This window comes from Dipodomys ordii, unplaced genomic scaffold (genome assembly GCF_000151885.1).
Source record: "Dipodomys ordii isolate 6190 unplaced genomic scaffold, Dord_2.0 Scaffold48, whole genome shotgun sequence".
In the NCBI taxonomy this organism is placed as follows: Eukaryota; Metazoa; Chordata; class Mammalia; order Rodentia; family Heteromyidae; genus Dipodomys; species Dipodomys ordii.
Window position 1 is genome coordinate 9,163,142 of NW_012267264.1, and position 17,611 is coordinate 9,180,752.

At 35.4% G+C, this 17,611-nt stretch overlaps 1 protein-coding gene across 6 annotated transcripts in view; it reads right to left on the minus strand.

Moving 5' to 3' along the window:
* Positions 1-17,611, minus strand: part of St7 (suppression of tumorigenicity 7) — a 205,862-nt gene that overhangs the window by 166,932 nt on the left and 21,319 nt on the right. For 2 of the 6 annotated variants that reach the window (XM_013020006.1, XM_013020003.1), the window contains exon 1: positions 5,550-5,963. The exons of 3 other annotated variants lie outside the window; for them this stretch is intronic. In XM_013020006.1, coding sequence (XP_012875460.1) covers positions 5,550-5,571 — 22 coding nt within the window. In that variant the 5' untranslated portion in view covers positions 5,572-5,963. Of the gene's footprint in view, positions 1-5,549; positions 5,964-11,369; positions 11,432-17,611 lie in introns of those variants that run through there. One more of the 6 variants, XM_013020005.1, reaches the window with a different exon arrangement.

Consider the following 17,611-nt stretch of genomic DNA (forward strand, 5'->3'; position numbering starts at 1 on the left):
TCAGAACCCATAACAACAGTAAGTCCTATTCATATCCTGTGTAACTCCAGGGGGATTCTATGTGGAACGTTTCCATATATGGCAATTTTCCCTGATTGACTCCCCACAGATTAAACAGGATATGAACCTAGTCCAGTGTAACAGTGCAAACAGCAAATCACTAAAAAGTCACATATAACTTGACTGAACTAACTACAGACTGACAATTAGGGAAACCAATACTGAATTGAAAATGAGAAACCACTGGATATTTTTATGACATGTTAGTACCAGTGAAATAAGCATATAAACACCCAAAAAGAAAAAAATCTCTGAGTTTAAAATATGCCTTTGATTCTCAAAATTGCAATGTCAATGAGAAACCCACAAGGAAGTTTCACCTCAGAACTTACACTGTCAGAATGATACAGTGAGGTAAATCAAAAGTGAGGAGGTGGGAGAGAAGGGATGGTAGGGGAAAAACAAAGGCGGAGGCCACAATGCTTGATAAGAAATGTACTCATTACCTTGCTCAAATAACTGTAACCCCTCTGTACAGTATTTTCACAACAAAAAAAACTTATTAATAAAAAATGTAAACAGACTTCACTTTCCCAACAAAAATGCCTGTAACATATAATAATTTCTTCATACTAGTGACTTTAGCAGTCCGTGGTACTCTAGTTATCTAAAGTCATATGATGATAATAAGATTTTTCTTTTATATAGAATGCTTAAGTACAGACTTTGTGGCAAGTTTCTATAATGCACATAAATACTTCTAGTTTTAAGTCAGAAGAAAACATCTAAAATCCAAGATAGCTTAATATTAGCAGCCAACTGTAAGAAAGAAGTTGTAAGAAATAGTTTTAAGAAAATGACTAGTTGTTTCTAAATTACCTAGACCCATACTACCAAACATACTAACAGCTTAAAAATCAGTCTCTAACACAATTATTTAATAATAATAACTAGGAGCTTATTTGAAACATGGTCCCATTGTGACAATCATTTTTGAATAACCACAATCATTATGTACACCCCAAAAGTGATTCACAGACATTACATCAAAACATCCAAATTTAATCCCAATATGACACCAATGCTCAAGGAAGACCCTGGAATGCACCTAAAAGTGTGGCTCCTTCAAATATAGTTGTTATATTCAATGTACATTATGTAAAACTTTAATTATGTAGATTGAAGGTAGGCACAGGGGGTGGGGAATAGGGGAATATGAAGGAAGGGGTGACATTGACCCAGAACCACTGTATTCACAACCTGACTTACAACTACTTAATAACTCAAGAAGGTGGTGAAAGGAAGAGGAAGTGGGGAAGGAAGAGAAGGAAGAAGAAGAGAAGGAGGAGGAGAAGAAAGAGGAAGGAGAAGATCACTAAGTGAAATTTAATTATTTACATACATACAAGTGTAACTCTTTATTACTTTATCAAAGAAATACCTATTTATTTACTATATTTGAAAACCTAATGTTGCTAGCATATATTCACTGAATATCTCTCTAATAATTGGACTCAAATTTGAAATAATTATGCTGTTCTTGGTAAAAGGATAACATGCCATCCATTAAAATTGAGAAGCTGTCAGTTCCAACTAAATGCACTTATCATTAATGAGAATAAAATGAAATAAACAGCTGAACTTCTGGAGCCTAACACAGATAAATCATCTTGAGTATGTACCTCAAGTTCTTCCCAGATTCTACCTACCTAATCAATGTGACATGAGTATACTAAAGTTAGAGATGATATCCCCATCTCCCCTAGGCCCAAATAGGTAGGTCTTACCAAGTAGCTCCACTTTACTGGTATTTTGGTGATCTTTTCCCATCTCCCCTCACACACACCTTCAAAGTGCTCTAGATATTCTCTTTATTACATGAAAAGAAAATGTTCAGAAATGAAATTAAATTCTACTGTTTTTCCCCCAGGGTCTCCCTGTTTCAAAAGGTTACCTGTCTCAGCAGGTAAGGTTCAGCTCTAATAAAGCAGGTGCTTTGGGGGATAAATTAATGTATTAGACAAGGATAGAATTCCCACCAACCTTCAATGGCACCCTTGAGAAATGAAAATGTTAAACATAGAAAAAGAGGACTGAGTCTATTCACTGCTAATTGAACAGATGCTCCTCATACTCATTCTGGTTATTTTTTAAGAAAGTAACCAGCACTATAAGGAAGGATATAACCAAAAGTCAGTAATGCAAACCAGTTTTCCTTACCCCATAAAAAGATGAATACTTTTTTTCTCCCTTCATCAGTTTACTGCATAAATAGATAAACAAACATGTTTTCCTCTTAAAACTTTTAAGAAGGGGGGCTGGGAAGGTGGCTCAGTAGTAGAGCGCTTGCCTTGCATGCATGAGGCCCTGGGTTCGATTCCTCAGCACCACATAAGCAAAAAGAAAAAAAAGCTGGAAATGGTGCTGTGACTAAAGTGGTAGAGTGCTAGCCTTGAGCTGAAGAGCTGAGGGACAGCGCCCAGGCCCAGAGTTCAGGCCCCATGACCGACCCAAAAAAAAAAAATTTTAAGAAGGAAATAATTTTTAATTTGGCAGAATATAATTGATTTTAAAACATAAACAATCACTAAAGCAAATTAAGTACTTCAAATATGCATTTGATAATTATTTTCCTCAAAAATTTTCCTGGTAGAAATTTCTTCTTAACCTAACTAAACATATTCTGAACCCAAGAAATAAAATAGCATTTCCTCAAGGCAAATAAAGAGTATATATGTCCATTTTCAGACATGGGAAATTTCAATAAAGAAAAAGCTACACATAAGGATGGTAACAAATTTACAGAACACTGGAGAGTCAGTGCACTTCCCACTTTGTAACAATTAGTCTACAAACACTAAGGAAAACTTCTATCTCAAAGGGGGCCTAGAGGATTATGGCCAAGATACACAACTATGTAGATGCAGGTCCAGCTAGATGAAATATGTACTATTGGGAAGAGTGCCTAAATAATGTTAGATATATTCTTTTACCACCATTATGTAATTCTTATACTCTGATAAAATGTATTCTTTCAGGTAAATCTTTTGTCAAAGGCTTTACTTTAAATCATATTTTTTGTTGTTTTGACAGGATTTTATTCAGTATCATTTCAGTAAGACAGAAAATATTGTAATGTGATACTCAGGCTACTATAAAATTCTGGCCATAAAAGTCTGGAAAATAAAGTCAACTTAGTTCAATACTTGAAAATGAAGATATTCTTCCTCATATAGGCAGAGGATACGTCGGAAATAAAGTTTTAAAAAGCCATTAACAACATTAATCTATGAGGTAAAAAGTCAGAATGGTGGTTAGTTTTTGGCAAAGAGAGGGAAACAATATTGAGTGAGAAGGGCCACAAGAAAACTTTCTGAGGAAGTAGAAATGCTTTGCATTTTGATCTGGTGAGTGGTTCCGCAGGTGCAAACAAAGACAAAATAGCAGAGCTGTACACATAGACATACATTTTACGATATATAAATCATTTTAGTGTACATAAATCAATTTTAAAAAGTAAAAACAACACAAGTGTTACAATCAAAAATCAAGGATAAGAAACATCAAATCTTTGGAAATAAATAACCTTATGTAGGACCTATACGGCATTACACACGGGTAAATAATTAAGACATTATTTTTTAAGTAAGTTCAGCAAGAACACCATAAGTGGTTAGAAAGACTCCTACTAAATACTAAATACATTAAAATTTCAAGTGTAACTTTTTCTACAAATTCTAAATATAGTCTTACATCCATAAAATAACCTCTAAATTTGAAAATCAAATCTTTCCAACATAAAACCTACTTAAGTCTGAAAGGAAACGGGCTATCTATCTCCTTAGCTAAAGAAAGCAGTCCATTCCCACCTTCTCACCCCTATAATATGAATCTATCCATGAACTTCCAGTGACAAGCAAGAAATAAAAATACTCATTAAAAGCAAAAAAAAAAAAATAGCAAAAACCTGCAGACAGTGTTCTGTCTTCTGAATGGCATTCTGTTCTGTTCAGTTATCTGGTAGCCATGGAGACTAGCAACAACCAGCAGTTTTCAAACATGCCATGTAGTACATGGGTGATATTATCAAAAGATAGGAATTAATGATCAAGAAAGATAAAACAGGCCAGGCAGTAGAAAAATCCTTAGTTCAAGAATCCAGATTCCCCACATTGAATTTTAATTCTCGTCTTCAGCTAAACAAAATAATGGGACCAATTTTTCTTTAGTATACAGTATAAATATTTGGTCTATACCATGGGTCCTACATAAAATTCTGTAACAGGAGAAACTACTATTCAAGTTAATGATCTATTCTATCTCATGGGTGACAATAATTCCAAATGGACTACTAAGTAAAATCAATAATTATTATTTTTAAGTTATCAATAAACAACAGTTACTTGCTGAGTGAGACATTACACTCATTATTACTCTATCTTGAGCTTCATTAGAAAAATGCAACCATTACAGAGATGGAAAGAGTCCACCATGAAACAATAGAAATAGCTTTTAAAAAGCCAACTAAGAAACAAAAGAAACAAGGATTAATAGCTCTCTTGACATGCTACCATGCTACAATAATCATCAGCTATGCAAACATCACAGTGACACCTGAGATCACAAAGTAAAGGTAAAATTACAAATTCATATGAAATACATTTCCTAAATTCCTTGCTCTAAGTCCCTTGTCCATTGTAAAGATAGTATGATGCTGCACTCTCATGCTCTAAGGCCAGCAGGTCAAGTCCCTCCAGAAATTCTTATCTGTCATCCTCACTTAGAGATGATGACAAAATAGTCTGAAAAGCTTATACAATTGCATTAGCAAATTACCTTATTCTATACCTAACATTAAATAATTCTCAATTAGGTTAGTTATCATTTTTCTAGATATAAGCTTAAGGTATCTACAACTGCTCAGTCCATTGTACAGGGCCTGCTCTGCACCAAAGCAATTTCATTGTATAAGTTTTAAGACATACACAATGATGCTTAACAGTGATGCTAGTCAAGATGCTGAAACTGAACCCATTGTGAAAAACAATCCATCTTAAAAAATAAATATATTTCACATTCTTTTTAAATCTACATATAACATTCTGTTTTTGTGAAAATACAGAGAATGGTATGTAATGATATTCTCCTTAGATGAAAAACAAAATCTTTCTTTTCTTTCATATAAACACTATCACATCTCAGATACTCCCAGCATCTATTTTAAGGCCTAAGCACCATTATGAGCCCCCAACAATGGAGAAGTGACAGTCATGATCGCATCAATTATCATCATGTTCTAGGGAGGGTGCCTGGATCTTGTCTTCTTATCTCCCTCATGGAGGCCTGAGAGGACCACACTGACATCCCTCCCTTAAGAATGAAAAACAGAGTTGGGTGAAGTCCTTTCATGAGACCAATTCCTCTAAAATTAAAGCCAAAGCACAAATATTGTTAAAGACCTAAGGCAAAGTGATATGAACTCCAAGTCAATGAAATCATGACAGTGAGCAGATTTCTAAATAGCAGAGAAGTGGGATCCATTTACTTACATGAAGATTCAGTGCCAAACATGGCTGGCTCCAGAAGCTGCTTTTTAAAAAATTAGAAGGAAAAAAAGGAGGGGTGGGGGTGGGGGAGAGCAAGGAAAGTGTGTGCGTGTGAGAGTGAAGAGATGAGCTGGCTACACAGCAGGGGTCATGAAGCCAGACAATGCAGTCCGAGCTGTGTCCAGCTGCCAGATTCTCCTCTTACGAGCTCCAGTTTTCTCCCGTGTGAGTGAAAGGCAAGATCTCCTACAGCCCCCCCTAAACCGAGGGCTGTTTTTGAAAATCCACTGGGCCAAGGAAGGCCAACGTGGCTTTCCTAGGATGCAGTAAGACAGGACCAGGTAGCAGCAGGGGCAGGACTGAAGGCAGCAGCAACAGCGGATACTGCAATCCTCAGCCCTGCTGTAGCAGTAAGACAATAGCCGGGCTTATGCATACGCTGGATGACGTCAGGGACACTGCACAGACTGACTGCGCTGCTTGAGCCACAAGCTCCTAAGGCTGCAGGAGAGTAGCCAGATTCAAAGGGGAATTCCTTTTTCACAAAATGCACAAAACCGAAAACCACATATAAGTTCCCCTCCTGGAGAGCTCTTCATCCTGTGATATGCATGGTAAGAGAGCTCAGAGAATTTTAAATGCTGGCCTTATACCAACTAATCACAAAGATACACAGATCAGGATGCTGTATTTTAATGCAGCAAATAGATCGTTGCAAGGGAATTAAGAATATCTGAAATGAGAAAAAATAATCTACTTGTAAAAGTGTTACCAGAAGAGGTCAAAATTATTTCCTAGTGGCAGACTGACAGATCAAAGGATGGATAGTCACTTACAAATAGATGAAAGGATGTGTACTACTGTATACACCCTGGAAATTTACATCACATAAACCATATTAGTAATGTAAGAGTGTGAGCTCAGGCAGCACTGCTTGGCACACAGTGAGCTCTCAAATGTTAGAAATTACAGTCTTAGTTATTTTGTAAGTATTCAAATGTGAAAACACTGCTTAAGGAATATATTTATGCATATCGATTGCTCCTACATTATTCTTTATTTATTTTTCTTCATTTTGCCATTTGAGAATTTCATTAGTTCCAGAGTAACTTACAAAAGTTTAAGATGCCTTAAAGCTTTGTTGGCATACTTATTTGTGTACTCCTATGGATAAATAACTAACATTATTTTTTTAATCTGCCCTACAAAGAAATAATTGAAGATTTTAACAACTTGTCTCTTGAGTCACTAGATAAATACAAGTGTTACCTAATGGTTAGAAATCTGGTTTTAAAATATAGACAGACACACACACACACACACTAGTGTCCAGTCAAGTGTGGTCACACACACCTGTAATTCCAGCTATTCATGAAGTAGAATTACAAAAGATAGAGGTTTGAGCCTATCCCAGACAAAAAGTTAGTAAGTCCTTATCTCAACTAACAAGACATTCATAGTGATCACACCTGTTATGCCAGCTACATGGAAAGCATAGGTAAGAAGATAGCAGTCCAAAGTCAATTCCCTGCAATAATGCAAGACTCTATCTAAAACATAACTAAGGCCAAAAAAAGGGGGGGGGCAGGGATGGGGCATTTTCAAGTGACAGCACTTGCCTAAGTGCAAGGTCTCCCACATCACCAAACACACACAATATTCTCTCTCTCTCTCTCTCTCTCTAATTTTCATTGCAATACAAAACCAAAGCAATGTAATGCTTTAAAAATATACAATGTCCTTAAACACACACAAAAAAAACAAAGCAAGAGCATGAGACCTTGAGTTTAAGCTCTAGCACTGACACACACACAAAGAAAAGAAGGAAGGAAGGAAGGAAGGAAGGAAGGAAGGAAGGAAGGAAGGAAGGAAGGAAGGAAGGAAGGGAGGGAGGGAGGGAGGGAGGGAGGGAAGAGGGAGGAAAGGGGGGGGGGAATATTTGGAAATGAAGAAATGGTGGAAGGGCTCAAGTGGTAGAGCCCCAGCCTTTAGCACAAGGCTCTGAGTTCCTGAGTTCATGAGTCCAATCCCCAGCATTGGTACCAAAAAAGAGAGAGAGACAGACAGACAGAGAGAGAGAGAAAGAAAGAAAGAGAGAGAAAGAAAGAAAGACAGACAGACAGACAGACAGACAGACAGAAAGAAAGAAAGAAAGAAAGAAAGAAAGAAAGAAAGAAAGAAAGAAAGAAAGAAAAAAGAAAGAGGGAAAGAAATTATTTTGTCCAGACACTGGTGATTACACCTGTAATCCTAGCTATTCAGGAGGCTGAGATCTGAAGATCATGGTTCCAAGGGGCCAGAGTAGGAAAGCCCATGAGTCTAATCTCCAATTAATCAGCAAAGAACTAGAACTAAAGGTTTGGCTCAAGTGGTAGAGTGACCAGCCATGAGTAAAAGCACAAGGCCCTGGCACAAGCCCCAATGCTGGTGAAGAAGTAAATAAATAAATTTAAATAAATATTAAATGCATAAAACCTGCCTGAAGGACCCTATAATCCTACAGTGTAAAAATCTCATATAGTTAGATGTTCAAGTCTCCTCTCCACCCATCCATACTAGATATATACCTTTTTCTAGTAATTTATATATATATATATATATATATATATAATTTTTAAACAATGAAATGTGATATACATATATATGGTACTATATTACTACATATCTAAAATATCATTAATAATTTAAGTAGATTTTAAGTAGATCTTTAAGTTTAAGTAGGTCTGTCTCTATTTCTTTTTCCTCAGTCTGGCCTCAAACTCACAACCCTCCTATCTGAGCGTCTTAAATGTTGGGATTACAGGGTGTGCCACTAGGCAGGGCTCTTTTGTTACTTTAATGGATGTGCAGTAATCCTTTGTATGAGTGTACCACAATTTATTCAAAGTAGCATGACTTTCAGCTTCTTGAAATGTTGAACCACTATGAAGAAATTGATGTTACTACATAAGACACAGAACAAATCTTTTGCTACAGAAAAGAATAACAACAGCTAACATTCACTATTTACCATGTGCTGGGCCCTATTCTAGGACTTTACATGTTTTATCTCATTTAATCTTGATATCAACCCTATGAGGTGGATTCCATTATTCTCCCCATTTGACAGATGGTTAAATAATTGTCTAAGGTAGTAAACATTATGCTGAGCTTCAAACCTAGGCAGTGTGGCTCCAAACCAATGCTCTTAACCACTTTATTTTTTTTAACATTGGGAAAGATCTATTTTAAGTGATATAGAAGATGTTGTAGTCTCCCAAAAGATGGATATCGTCACCAGAATAAGAAAATGGTCCCTGAACTGGGCCTGGTGGTGTATGTAATCCCAGTTATTTAGGAGGCAAAGGAAAGAGAATTACAAGTTTGAGGGAAGCTCAAGAAAAGTCAGAAATATCCTATGCAGAAACAAAATATAAGCAAAAGGCCTGGAGATGTGGCTCAGGAGATAGAGTGCTTGCCTGGTATTCATGCAAGAGACCATGTGATCAATCCCAGTAAAGGTATTTTCTAAAGGAGGCAATAATCTCTATGTAGTAACTGCTTTACCTAGTCACTTAGATTACTCCCTTACTTAGCTCACACATGACAGTGTATATGTACCTGAATGTATATTTTCCAGTTTTCTAAGAATAAGTAAACAGCTGTAATTTTTTTCAAGTAGTCTATTTTGATAGCTTTAATGGAATCCGTATGCTAAAACATTATATAACTGATATGCCAAAAAAAAACTGGTCATAAATCACGCTGTCTGACTCCAGTGAAGCCTCTGTAACCAGGAGGCTCTGGATGTCTAAATGCTTTAGTAAAGCTTGATTCCCATAGCTATAGACCCAGAATTGACAAAAGTTTAGTTTGCTCTGGTTCTCTCTAGTTAGCTCAAAGAATGAACACAAATTTAATGTGTTGCCTAAGGAAAATTCAATGAAGGAAATGATGAAAGAATAGGACTTATTTGAAGTCCCTCAAACACCCCCTCTCCAAAATAAAAAAGTCACATAATACTTTCCAAAAAAAAGTAATGAAATACATTCCCAAATCAAAGCAATCTTTGTATCCATTCTGTCTAATTCTCTTCATTTGTAACTTTGCCATCCCATTCATAAAGATAATATAAACTTCAGGATAAAATTACCAATAAAAGATAAAAAGCAATATTCAAAATAATTTAGTCAAAGTTATAATAAAATTAGAAACCTACTGATAAACATAGCCAGCTTAAGGGAGATCAATATTTACTTTTTAAGGAAACCACATCTGGCCAGGTGCAGTGGCTCACAACTGTAATCCTAGCTACTCAGAAGGCTCAGATCTGAAAAACACAGTTCAAAGCTAGCCTGGGCAGGAAAGTCTGTGAGACTTTCACCTCCAATGAACTAGCAAAAAACTGAAAGTGGAGCTGTAGCTCAAGTGCTACAGCCCTAGCCTTGAGCGAAAAAGCTAAGGGACAGCACCCAAGCCCTGAGTTCAAGTTTCCTTGCCAAAAATAAAAGAAACTGGAAGAAAAAAAAAGCAAAACCACATAAATAATACTAAACCTCTGAAGAAGGAAGCATATGACAAACAGGAATGTTTGGGGCCTTTAATTCTTTTTTACAGTAATTATTCTTGAATCATCAGGTATCAGATTTCTATTGGAAAATATCTGCTTCCATGCTGAGATGATGCCATTAGTACAAGACAGGTCATACTGAATTGTGCACAATAAATTTTCTAATCCCATATCATTCACTGTCTAGGGAATGAAAAATATAAGTTGCTCTCTTTAAAGTTTACATACCAAATAAACCTTTATTTTAAAATGTGTAAATGTCTGTAAAATCGCTATAGAAAACATATTCAAACAGCAAGCCACTGCATCAGACAACTGATTTAATGTATCTATTAATGGGGCAAAAATATAGCAGTGTATTCTCTCTATAGCATACACAACAAATTTTGAAAGTATGATAACTGAGTTTCTACTTCCTCTGTTCTGATATAAATTTTATTTTCTTAGTACTCTTTATATCCATTTAGGAGAATTTTTAAATAGCTTAGAATATACATATGTATTATATACTTAAAATCAATGGAGAGGGTTTTAATGATAATATCTAAGCAAAGGAAAATGAGAAAATTAATGCTTTTGTTATTGGAAGTGGGAAGGTAGGAATTTATTATTAAAAGCAGACTTTTAAAAAAAGTGGACTTTTAAGAAGGCTCATCCAGTAGAATTTTATGTATTTAATTACATTTCATTGGCTTATCAAGTGTGTTCTTTCCCACCTTCAGCATAGCATCATACATACATCATATGGGTAAAGTTAATCATCCCTAATAGATTTGTTCTACAGTATCTAAAAGGTTTTTTAAAAGCAAATACAACTGAGAGAGAGAGAGAGAGAGAGAGAGAGAGAGAGAGAGATTGTGTGATGTGTCTATATTCTTTTCCTCGTAAGATTAGTATTTTAGAATTTTTGTTCCAGAGCTTTGAAATAAAATTTATTCTATCTGTATTTGATTCTGCGTACAGCATAACCTAAACTCAGATGTTTGTACTTTAAACAGTTTGGCCCAAAGGGGATAAGCATGGGTTGGTGACTGATTGTGGTTTAAGTCTATATGTGTATGACCCACACTAAATAGAAGAAACAACAAGGGTTACGTCTAAAAAAAAAATCCCTTTAAGTTTTTATCCTCATTTAATCACAATTTACATATAGCAAATTTAGGTATAGAAAGGAATATAGTGACATATATTTTTTAAAAAATTTCCATTTAAATTCAATTCTTATATTTTAAGTAATTCTATATAGCCTAAATATATTTTAAATTTAATTTTACCTGTATAATCCATAATGAAGCAATAAGCAGGAAACTGGGCATTTCCCAAACTTCAACTCTACCACCCATAACCTGAAATGGCTCCCTGGACAATCAAACTGCCCCAAGGAAGCCTCCTGCCATGTGACATTACCCACCCACACACTTCTGCTTATCTCCACTCAGCAGCAAACACTGTGGCTCTCCTCTCTCTAACTGTTCTTCTACAGTCATCCTTAGAAAATACTGTCTCTCATCTGTTCCCATTTCATTCCTGTACTATTTGGTTTAAATTTTGAGGGAAGAAATGTCTTATTTCTGTAAGTGGAAAGAACATATGATATTTCATTTTACTTCCTGGTATCATAAAGGCATATAATCTGAAAGGGGTATGTATATTCATTTCAAAACATATTATACATATTTAATCCACGTGAAAAACTCTTGATGACTTACCTGATTTAAAGTGAAAGAAATATATTTTTTTGCGATTCATGAATTTTTTACTATGAAAATACCATACAGAGGGGTTACAATTACATGGGCAAGATAAAGAGTACATTTCTTATCAAGCATTGTTGCCTCCTCCTTTGTTTTCCCTTCCCTTCCCTTCCCATACCCCCCAGCCCCCTAACCTTTCTAACATATTTATAAGATGATTTCTTTGTTGCTTTGTATGTACCTCCCCCACAGTATAGCCCCTGTTTTCACTGTATTTGATGTTGGTATAATTTGTGGAGGGGAAGGGCAAAACAAATCATTTAAAGAGGGATATAGGTGGACCCACTGCAACAATGAGATGTACAAGTCGTAATGCTGAAAAACGAACTTTACAACTTTGGTGGGGAGGGGGGAGGATCGGGTAAGAAATATCTTTTAAAACATACCTATGACCTAAGATCTCTACCTTTTAGTCTAGTCCTGCTCAGAGTTATAAAATAAGAAGCTATGCTATTAGTTGTTTAGAAGACTTTTTTGTAGTAATTAGAATGTTGACAATACTATAAAATATGATTAATAATTTTAATACAATACTAAAGTATGTAGTATAAAAAATCTACAAATTTTGGGTTCAATATTGTCACTTAACAGATTTATAAAATACATTTCATTCAGTCTTACAGTCAATACTTTATCACTATTAGGAAAGGCTACGACATCATCAATATGTGACAGTCAAAAGCTCTAATTCTCATCTACATCATCTGGTAAGGAGGCTCATCTTACTTCTCTGTATACAGAGATTGGGAAACTTTTCTTGAGTTATAAACATTTTTATATAATTCATTCCTGATAACTAAGATATACAATCAGTGAAAACATTAACACTGTGATTCTTTTAAAACAGTGATCTCAAAATACCTAATAATTTTTCACAAAACAAAAAAAGCATGTGCAAACAGTCATTATCAAATGTAACATGAAATAAGATTCTGTCTTTCACAGGTACTATTGGCATGAAATTTTAAAGTTCTTATGCCATTATTAAAGTAGCATTTTAATGGTTTATTTTATTCCTTTATATTTGATGATTCTATTTAAGTCACAGATGTTTTGAAAAATGTATTTTAATGGAATAAAAATAAAATGAGTAATCTATGGTAGAAACAGATGGATGTATAGATGTAGATAGATATAGATACCCCAGAGCTATAAATGCCTATCCTGTTTTTCTACATTTTAGAAATGATAATTCAGCATTTCTCTATCATTCTCAATTCTCATCCTCCTCACCAACATATCAGAGTTAACCCAAAATGCCTTAAAGTTATGCACATACACACCCTTACTCCTCCCATCAAAAACAAGATTGACCTGAGATCATTCATCTTCTTCCCATGCTAGCCTGCATGTGGCCTTAGTATTTCCTCTTCAGATTCTGTCATTCTGCACTCTATTTGTTTACTGAGCCCCCAAGGTTATCCCAAGATGTGAGAAGACTTCATTGTCAAAAGGGATTCCCACATGAGCCCAACTCCTTCCATTAGTGTGCTCTCCCTCCATACTCAAAACTTCTAAGTTATCACAAATAAGCATCAAGTACCAATCAGATAACAAAGAAGCCTTATGAAATGAGGAGGAAACCCTAATGCTAATCTTAATACCATGACCATTGCTATACAGTTTCTATGACAGAAAACCAACAGGAAGTTAAGAATCATGTTAAGTAAGTACAAAGGCATGATTGAAACCAGATAAAAGATCTACTTTACCAAAGCCCGTATCTTCAGAAAAGGGCTCTTTCTTTATAGACAAAAAGCCACGCTTTCAATGACTGCAAAGTACATTCATTTTGTTTTGGTTTGCTTTGGGCAATACTGGGGATTGAACTCAAGACTTCTTACTCAGTAGGCAAGTATTCAACCATTTGAGTCATGTTCCCATTTATTGATTTGTTTTTCAGATAGGACCTCAAGCCTTGCACTATTCTCTTCCTACTTCCACTGCCCAAGTAAACTGGGACTACAGGCATATACAACCATGCCTATATACAACAATCCCAAGTACAGGCTCAGACAGTAGCGGGACCTCTCTTTTTACACAGGCCTCAAGGAAGCTGACAATAAATAATCATATCTATAGGGAGGAAAAATAATTTTTATATAGAATGTACTACCATAACCATTAATGTTTTTACTCCATCAGAAAATAATTGTTTTAAATATATTTTAAGTATTTAAGAGTAATCAATAAAAAAGCACACATATTAATTAATCTTAGTGTAAAATTAAGAGCTTTGACTAACATGGCTTAAGCTACTAAAATACCTAGTAAAAATGTGAAAGACTGTCTGGGCACTGGTAGCTCACACCTGTAATCCTAGCTAATCAGGATACTGAGATCTGAGAATCACAGTTTGAAGCAAGCCTGGGCAGGAAAATCCATGAGATTCTAAACTCCAATTAGCCACTTGAAAATATGAGGTGAATTGTGGCTCAAAGTGGTACAGTGCTAGCCTTCGGGAAAAAAAAAAAACCAGCTTAGGGCAGTGCCCAAGCCCAGAGTTCAAGCCCTATGACTGACCAAAACAACGGTGAAAGATCAAGATTTTCATTGTAGCCAGTCAGGAGGCTGAGATCTGAGGATCAAGGTTCAAAGCAAGCCAGTCTGTGAGACTCTTAGCTCCAATAAACTTTCAGAAAAAGTGGTAGAATGCTAGATTGACTGCAAAGAAGCTCAGGGACAGCATCCAGGCTCTGAGTTCAAGGCCCAGGACCAGAAAAAAAAAAGATTTTCATTCTACAAACATGAATCTAACAAATCTAACAATAAATATGCTTAAAATGTGTTTATGTTCAGAAATAAAAGCCACTTTATTTACATTTAAATTAATGTCTTTGTGGTATGATCAGAATAAAAGAAATCCAAGTTTCCAAGTTTCTACAAGAAACAGAAAGCTAACCTTGCCACACATATTCTTCTGTAGAAAAATTTCTTTAGAAAACCACAGACCTTTTGTGGTTTTGGTCTGTTCATTGGTTGGCAAAATGAACTCCTAGAAAATAAAGTAAGTCATGAAAATAGTCATGAATGAACTACTGTAAGTTGTTCCAAAGACAAAAAGAAGTGGAGAAATTCAAGAAAAATACAGTAGTATTGAGCAAGAATTCCATGTAAGTAAACAAGGTCACACGTTTCCATGGCACTCCAAAACATGAATCATTCCTGCTGTTTTATGGCAAGGGTTAGCCAATTCTTTCAATAAAAAGCCATATGGTAAAAAATTTAGGTTTATAGTACGATCAGATCTCTATCATAGTATAACTCTGCTATTCTAATACAAAAGTAGTCATAACAAAACATGTATGACTGAGTGTAGCTATGTGTTCCAATAAAACTTTATTCCAAAACTGAATTTCCTAAAATTTTCACATACCAAAAAGTACAACTCTTCTTTTGAATTTTCTTAAGCAGTATTTAAAAAAGTTTGCATTAGCTTGTAAGCTATGTAAAAACAGGTAGCTTGATAATTTCTGTTCTATAATCTTTACTGTTGCTGGTTTGAACATTCTCTGGAAGAGGTCTGATCTTCAATTAGGCTTTGCCATTGTCAACACTCAGAAAACTACTAGGTTCCAGCAACTGTCAGATACATCAGAGCTGAGAATTCAGTCACACTTTCATCCCAGTTCAATCCTATTGATACCATAAGATTTCCTAGTTTTGCCAGGCACCAGTGGCTCGCACCTATAATCTAGTTACTCAGAAGGCTGAGATCTGATTGTAGTTCAAAGCCAGCCCAGCCAGGAAAGTCTGTGAGACTCTTATCTCCAATGAACCACCAGGAAACGGGAAGTGGCGCTGTGGCTCAAGTGGTAGAGCCCTCACCTTGAGCTGAAGAACTCAGGGGCAGCGCGCAGGCCCAGAGTTTAAGCCCCACGACTGACCAAAAAAAAAAAGAATTCCTAGTCTTGATAACCAATACTACCTTGTTCATGTTTACTTCCCATTTAACAATTGGTGATATTTAATCAATTCCAAGATATCCTCAACTACCTATCACAGAATAAAACCATTTCCAACCTATATATATATATATATACATACATACATATATATTGAAATGTAGTTATGGAAATAGTTATGGAAATGGTGAACACATATTGATGTGGGAAGATATCTGCAACTCATTATTGGAGGGGGGTAATTTTTAAGAAGTAAGAATAATACTGATATCATTGTGAAGTTTTAAAACAGCAGAGAGTAGGAAAAAAACAGAAGGAAAATTGATGATGTATGCTACAAGATTGATGATGCTTTAGGATATATGATATATAAAACTGCTAGTCACAGGACAGAGTGGTTTGTTTCCATGAATAAGTGGTACCTACAGCAATCACATTCATAGAGATAGAGAATAGAATGGTGGTTGCCAGAGGCTTAGGAAGGAGGGCAGGAAAAAATGAGAAATTACTGTTTAATGAGTATGAGATTTCAATTCTGAAGACTGGTTACAGGGTAATTTAAATATACTCAAAGTTACTGAACTATATTTCAAAATGATTGAAAGGATAAATTTCATGTTATATGTATTTGCTACATTAAAATATTGAAAGAATTTTTAATTTAAATAATTAAAAGAATTATAATTACTGCTAATGTGTCTGACATGACTTGCTGATGATTGAATCACTGAAGGTTTTATCTTTCTACTTTATATTCTTCACTGTTGTAAAAGTGACACAAGCCCACTATAAGAATCAGTATTAATTTTTTAAAGTATTTTTATTTGTGAAGTGTAAAGGCTGCAAACTCTAGAAGCTAAAGGACCAGTATGTATTGATATATATTAAGATTAAATGTCTTAAACCAAGAACTATATAATCAGAGCCAGAATAACAATCTAAGAAAATTATGAAGGTTTAGTAAAGTTCAGGAAGATTCCAGTTCTTAAATTCATTATGAAATATTGATATTATGGCAATTAGGCAGAGTTCATACAAATTTTAATTGTGAATAAAGACATGATAAAACATAAAGCAAAAATAAAAATCATATGCTTAGCAATGCTTGTTGCATGCACAAATGGACAAACACACAGAAAACTTGTTAACTTTAAGAAAACATACAAATCATCCAGAAAATGTGAATATGTTACCCTGCCAAGACCTAAGGGCAGTCTCCCTAAAGCAGAAGGTGATAAGTAGGAAAGGAAAATTAGTGGCTGACATTTTAAATGAGAATGATGCACTTATAACAAATTTTCTCCTTTGAAAGCTTTCTTATATTCATTAAAATATGGACAGTCCTTCAAAAATGTACTCTAACTCTACTTATAAATCAACAATGCAAAAGACCCAAGGTGGGAAGTACGAAAATTATGGCAAGATCCTTTTTTGGATCTGTCTTTGGACCAGACGTGAAATATGGGTTACTGTGTGGCTCACATGAAGACAATGGATCACCTTACAGATAAAAAATCATCAGGACTTCACATTATTAATTATTAATAATTAAGCTATCACTCCTGACTTTTTTTTTTGCCGGTAATGGGGCCTGAACTCTGGGTCTGGGCGCTGTCCCTCAGCTCTTCGGCTCAAGGCTAGCGCTCTACCACTGGAGCCACAGTGCCACTTCAGGCTTTTTCTGTTTATGTGGTGCTGAGGAATCGAACCCAGGGCCTCATGCTTGCAAGGCATGCACTCTACCGCTGAGCTACCTTACCAGCCCCCTGACTTTCTTAAATAATATAACATCTTTGAAACGTTTGCACTTAAGATGCATATAGTTACATCTAACAAACAAGATACATTTATTCTTTG